General features: G+C 42.4%; 1 protein-coding gene across 1 annotated transcript in view; it reads left to right on the top strand.

The window, feature by feature from the left end:
- The window catches only part of LOC133574140 (lactase/phlorizin hydrolase-like), a 25400-nt gene extending 18877 nt beyond the window's left edge, over positions 1-6523 (top strand). Inside the window, exons 14-17 of the mRNA XM_061926216.1 lie at positions 1-74; positions 163-386; positions 450-686; positions 6333-6523. The exon at positions 1-74 is cut by the window's left edge and continues 58 nt beyond it. Of these exons, the coding sequence (XP_061782200.1) occupies positions 1-74; positions 163-386; positions 450-686; positions 6333-6523 (726 nt within the window). The remainder of the gene's footprint in view (positions 75-162; positions 387-449; positions 687-6332) is intronic.
- Positions 6524-6801: the final 278 nt, after the last annotated feature.

The following is a 6801-nucleotide window of genomic DNA, read 5'->3' as shown; positions in this document are numbered from 1 at the left end:
GGTTTCAACCATTACACCACAGTCCTGGCCTTCCCGGTGGATTACGGAGACCTTCAGCATTATGATGCTGACAGGTGAGCAACTTCAGCTTTACCAGTCATGAGGAAATTAGAAATAAAATCATTAGAAATTTGAAGCTGATTCCAAGATAAACATTTTCAGAGGCGCAGGAACGATTGCTGATCGCACTTACCTAGATTCAGGGTCATCCTGGCTAAAGGTCTCCCCGTTTGGATTCCGGAGAATATTAAAGTTCATTAAGGAGGAATATGGAAATCCACTTGTCATTATCACTGAGAATGGCATCTCAGAGCGTGGGCCTGTAGACCTGAATGACGTCCACAGGAGCTACTATTATGAGAAATACATCAACCAGGTGTTGAAAGGTAATAAAAGCCACCATGACGACTACGATTCGGATAAAGTAACAGTTGGTGTTCTTCCCGCAGCTTACCTGTTGGACGGGGTGAACGTTAGAGGTTACACGGCTTGGTCGTTGATGGACAACCTGGAGTGGGCCACCGGCTTTTCAGAAAGGTTTGGCCTTTTCTACGTCAATCGCTCCGACCCCAAACTTCCTCGATTGGCCAAGACCTCCGTTGTCTCCTACGCGACCATCATCACCTGCAATGGATTCCCGGACCCTGCTTCTGGGCCGCATGAGTGTCTAAACCAAGATGTGGAAGGTAAACAGAAGCAGAATAAACACTGCATTATATTATTTGTATTGTGATGTGATAACCCAAACACGATGGTACCTGCGAGAACCCCAATTTGACAAAACATTCAAGGTTAAGGTACCGTATTTTTTGGAGTATAAGTCGCACCGGTCGAAAATGCATAATAAAGAAGGAAAAAAACATGTATAAGTCGCACTGGAGTATAAGTCGCATTTTTGGGGGAAATTTATTTGATAAAACCCAACACCAAGAATAGACATTTGAAAGGCAATTTAAAATACACTGCTCAAAAAAAATTAAAGGAACACTTTGAAAACACATCAGATTTCAATGGTGAAAAAAAAAAGTGGGATATCTATACTGATATGGACAGTTTAATGTCTCGGGAACAAAAGGATGCCACATCTTTTGATGGAAATAAAACTTTTCAGCCTACAGAGGGCTCAGTATATAGACACCCCAAAAATCAAAGTGAAAAAATGATGTGGCAGGCTCGTCCATTTTGCCTAAATTCAATTTCTGCAACTCAAAATTATTTTCAATATCTTGTGTGGCCCCCACGTGCTTGTATGCATGCTTGACAACGTCGCGGCATGCTCCTAATGAGACGACGGATGGTGTCTTGTGGGACGTCCTCCCAGATCTGTCTAAGGGCATCAGTGAGCTCCTGTAAAGTCTGAGGAGCAACCTGGCGGCGTCTGATGGACCGAAACATTATGTCCCAGAGGTGTTCTATCGGGTTTAGATCAGGTGATCGTGAGGGCCATTCAATTGTGTCAATTCCTTCATCCTCCACATACTGTCTGCATACTCTTGCCACATGAGGCCGGGCATTGTCGTGGACCAGGAGGAACCCAGGACCTACTGCACCAGCGTATGGTCTGACCATGGGTGCAAGGATTTAATCCCGATACCTAATGGCAGTCAGACTGCCGTTCTCTAGCCTGTAGAGGTCTGTTCGTCCCTCCATGGAAATGCCTCCCCCAGACCATCACTGACCCACCACCGAACGGGTCATGCTGAATGATGTTGCAGGCAGCATAGCGCTCTCCTTGGCTTCTCCAGACCCTTTCACGTCTATCACAGGTGCTCAGGGTAAACCTGCTCTCATCTGTGAAAAGCACACGGCGCCAGTGGCGGACTTGCCAATTCTGGTGTTCTATGGCAAATGCCAATCGAGCTCCACGGTTCTGAGCAGTGAGCACAGGGCACACTACAGAACGTCGTGCCCTGAGGCCACCCTCGTGAAGTCTGTTTCTGACTGTTTGGGCAGAGACATTTGCACTAGTAGCCTGCTGGAGGTCTTTCTGTAGGGCTCCGGCAGTGCTCAACCTGTTCCTCCTTGCACAAAGCAGCAAATATCGGTCTTGCTGATGGGATGAGGACCGTCTACGGCCATGTCCAGCTCTCCTATAGTAACTGCCTGTCTCCCGGAATCTCCTCCATGCTCTGGAGATTGTACTGTGAGACACATCAAATCTTGCAACAGCAGGCATGGATGTGCCATCCTGGAGGAGTAGGCCAATCTGCGCAACTTCAGGAGGGTTAAGAAATTGCCTCATGCTCCCAGTCGTGATAATGACTCTAGCTAAAGCCAACACTTGTGGAAAAACAGTTAAAAAAGATCAAGAGGGAGGAACTTGAAATGGCCTCCACCTGCAAAACCAGTCCTGTTTTGGGGGCCATCTCGTTGTTGCCCCTCTAGTGCACCTGTTGTTCATTCCATCAACACCAATGCAGCTGAAACTGATTAACAATCCCCTCTGCCACGTACCTGACCAAAACCTTATCAGAAAAGTGCAATTGAATTCATGCCATACCCTGATAAAAAACGGTTCCTTTAATTTTTTTGAGCAGTTAAATAAAGAATAGTGAACAACAGGCTGAATAAGTGTACGTTATATGAGGCATAAATAACCAACTGAGAACGTGCCTGGTTTGTTAACGTAACGTATTATGGTAAGAGTCATTCAAATAACTATAACATATAGAACATGCTATACGTTTACCAAACAATCTGTCACTCCTAATCGCTAAATCCCATGAAATCTTATACGTCTAGTCTCTTACGTGAATGAGCTAAATAATATTATTTGATATTTTACGGTAATGTGTTAATGATTTCACACATAACTCGCTCCTGAGTATAAGTCGCACCCCCGGCCAAACTATGAAAAAAACTGCGACTTGTAGTCCGAAAAATACGGTAAGTAAAGTATTACAACAACTGAAATATGTACAACTAAACATTTAGGGGTGCACGATAATTATCAGACTAATATTAGGGTTTTCAAAATCCCACCCATAACTCCATAACTTAAAAAAATAGCTCAGATTACCGATAAAGAATTTGGAGGGAAGAAAATGAGGCGGGTTGAGCTGCGGCCTGGGCGTTTCTGTCATGACACAAAAACCTCTTGATAGTGTTCCATCGACCAATCACGTATAGTTTCTTGGGCTGTGAATCTCTGGGCACCACATGATTCTATTTGATTCTGGAAGGTAACGATTCAAAACAGGCTCTCAATTCAATACCATTCTCGATTCAGAATCAATACTTTTTAATAACATTGGGTGCCAGTTACCATGAATTGATTAACGTGGACCCCGACTTAAACAAGTTGAAAAACGTATTCGGGTGTTGCCATTTAGTGGTCAATTGTACGGCATATGTACTGTACTGTGCAATCTACTACAAACCCCGTTTCCATATGAGTTGGGAAATTGTGTTAGATGCAAATATAAACGGAATACAATGATTTGCAAATCCTTTTCAACCCATATTCAATTGAAAGCACTACAAAGACAACATATTTGATGTTCAAACTCATAAACTTTTTTTTTTTTTGCAAATAATAATTAACTTAGAATTTCATGGCTGCAACACGTGACAAAGGATTTGGGAAAGGGCATGTTCACCACTGTGTTACATGGCTTTTTCTTTTAACAACACCCAGTAAACGTTTGGGAACTTAGGAGACACATTTTTGAAGCTTATCAGGTGGAATTATTTTCCATTCTTGCTTGATGTACAGCTTAAGTTGTTCAACAGTCCGGGGGTCTCCTTTGTGGTATTTTAGGCTTCATGATGTGCCACACATTTTCAATGGGAGACAGATCTGGACTACAGGCAAGCCAGTCTAGTACCCGCACTCTTTTACTATGAAGCCACGTTGATAACACGTGGCTTGGCATTGTCTTGCTGAAATAAGCAGGGGCGTCCATGGTAACGTTGCTTGGATGGCAACGTATGTTGCTCCAAAACCTGTATGTACCTTTCAGCATTAATGGCGCCTTCACAGATGTGTAAGTTACCCATGTCTTGGGCACTAATACACCCCCATACCATCACAGATGCTGGCTTTTCAACTTTGCGCCTATAACAATTCGGATGGTTCTTTTCCTCTTTGGTCCGGAGGACACGACGTCCACAGTTTCCAAAAACAATTTGAAATGTGTACCGGTACTCGTCACACCACAGAACACGTTTCCACTTTGTATCAGTCCATCTTAGATGAGCTCAGGCCCAGCGAAGCCGACGGCGTTTCTGGGTGTTGTTGATAAACGGTTTTCGCCTTGCATAGGAGAGTTTTAACTTGCACTTACAGATGTAGCGACCAACTGTAGTTACTGACAGTGGGTTTCTGAAGTGTTCCTGAGCCCATGTGGTGATATCCTTTACACACTGATGTCGCTTGTTGATGCAGTACAGCCTGAGGGATCGAAGGTCACGGGCTTAGCTGCTTACGTGCAGTGATTTCTCCAGATTCTCTGAACCCTTTGATGATATTACGGACCGTAGATGGTGAAATCCCTAAATTCCTTGCAATAGCTGGTTGAGAAAGCTTTTTCTTAAACTGTTCAACAATTTGCTCACGCATTTGTTGACAAAGTGGTGACCCTCGCCCCATCCTTGTTTGTAAAAGGCTGAGCATTTCATGGAATCTACTTTTATACCCAATCATGGCACCCACCTGTTCCCAATTTTCCTGTTCACCTGTGGGATGTTCCAAATAAGTGTTTGATGAGCATTCCTCAACTTTATCAGTATTTATTGCCACCTTTCCCAACTTCTTTGTCACATGTTGCTGGCATCAAATTCTAAAGTTAATGATTATTTGCAAAAAATAAATGTTTATCAGTTTGAACATCAAATATGTTGTCTTTGTAGCATATTCAACTGAATATGGGTTGAAAATGATTTGCAAATCATTGTATTCTGTTTATAATTACATCAACGTGGCTTCATAGTAAAAGAGTGCGGGTACTAGACTGGCCTGCCTGTAGTCCAGACCTGTCTCCCATTGAAAAAGTGTGGCATATTATGAAGCCTAAAATACCACAACGGAGACCCCCGGACTGTTGAACAACTTAAGCTGTACATCAAGCAAGAATGGGAAAGAATTCCACCTGAGAAGCTTAAAAAATGCGTCTCCTCAGTTCCTAAACGTTTACTGAGTGTTGTTAAAAGGAAAGGCCATGTAACACAGTGGTGAACATGCACTTTCCCAACTACTTTGGCACGTGTTGCAGCCATGAAATTCTAAGTTAATTATTATTTGCAAAAAAAAAAAAGTTTATGAGTTTGAACATCAAATATCTTGTCTTTGTAGTGCATTCAATTGAATATGGGTAGGATTTGCAAATCATTGTATTCCGTTTACATTTACATCCAACACAATTTCCCAACTCATATGGAAACGGGGTTTGTATTTCGATGGTGGAAATATACGACTGGCAGCCATTTTAAGTCCTCAAAACATCCATTGAAACAAATGCACAAAAATCGTTTTTCAATAAACATCTAACTATCAAATTGAACCACTTTCCACCTTAATATTGAGTTACATAAACAAGTTAAACAGTTTACTTACAGACTTATCTTTTCCAAGGCTTGTAAGAGCTAACACAAATGGTCTACTTCTCAATTGTCTCATGAACTGAACTGCGTAGTATCTTCGTATCGCCACAAGATGTCAGTAAGAGGCATAACAAACGTCGCTCCTCTTTTACTTCTCAGACCAGCTCCTCGATAGTTGTGTATCTTTCACGATCAAACAAAACACAACACAAATGTAACAAACACCTACAATATGATATATTATCACTTTTATGCAGAAATTTGTTGTAGAAATTTGCTTCCGCATCTGTTCCCGACACAAGCGTTTCGGGCTCTGAAAACAAGCCCCGCCCACTCTGCTTTGTTCCTGGTCTGAGCTGCTGTGAGGTAGATTACCGTAATAACTCATACAACACTCAAAAGCGCAGATTTCAACCATTGAAATACTTTCTATAGTTCAAGACTTACGGTCATTTCAAAACAGCACTGCACATCATAATAGTTTGACGTTAAAGGTCTAAAAAAATGATGTAGAACGTCCAACAGGCCGTATTGAAAATCTTAATATTTTGCCTAGGTCTGCACTAGGACAAGATGCCAATTTGTGTGTTTAAAGAAGCTGGTTTCCACCAAATCCATGTAATAATAAGTGGACCATATGATAAGCGGGCTTCTTGGAGTCTTGCGTTTGCCCCAGAATTTGGCGTGACGCCCCTGTTTATACACATAACATAACAAGAAAGTGTGTTCAATGGTAAATGTTATTTTCTTGGCGTAATAACGGTACGTGTGCTTTTGTGTCTTCTTCGCAGGGACAAGTGTTCCCAGCACGTCTCTTCCCTCTGTCAACTCCGTGGACTTCCTCGGCATGACTCTTTCCACCGGCGACGCTGAGACTGGCCTCTACACCATGTTTGCTGTGTGCATCGTTGCGCTGATTGCCGTTTGTTCTTCCTTTATGTTCTTTAGGACAAAGGGAAATTATAACATAACAAATCTGTAATATGGAGTTGAAACTAAACCAGACGTCCACTTCCGGTGTGTTGAAGTTCCCTGGGGTGTTAAGAGATTACCAGTTGATAGAAAGGGTTGACATGCTACAGAAACTACTGTGTTAATTTCTAGAAGGCAGTGCCTAGTGTAAACTTGTATACACAGTATGTAGGAGCAGCTCTCACAAAATACTGTAGTGTGTGTTTATATTTGCATTAGGTAAAAGCCACTAATGCAAAGATGTCCAAAGTGCAGCCCAGGGGCCATTAGCGGCTCGTAGTTGATTTT

Source organism: Nerophis lumbriciformis, linkage group LG31 (assembly GCF_033978685.3).
Source record: "Nerophis lumbriciformis linkage group LG31, RoL_Nlum_v2.1, whole genome shotgun sequence".
Taxonomy (NCBI): domain Eukaryota; kingdom Metazoa; phylum Chordata; class Actinopteri; order Syngnathiformes; family Syngnathidae; genus Nerophis; species Nerophis lumbriciformis.
This window is presented reverse-complemented; position numbering and strand designations above follow the sequence as displayed.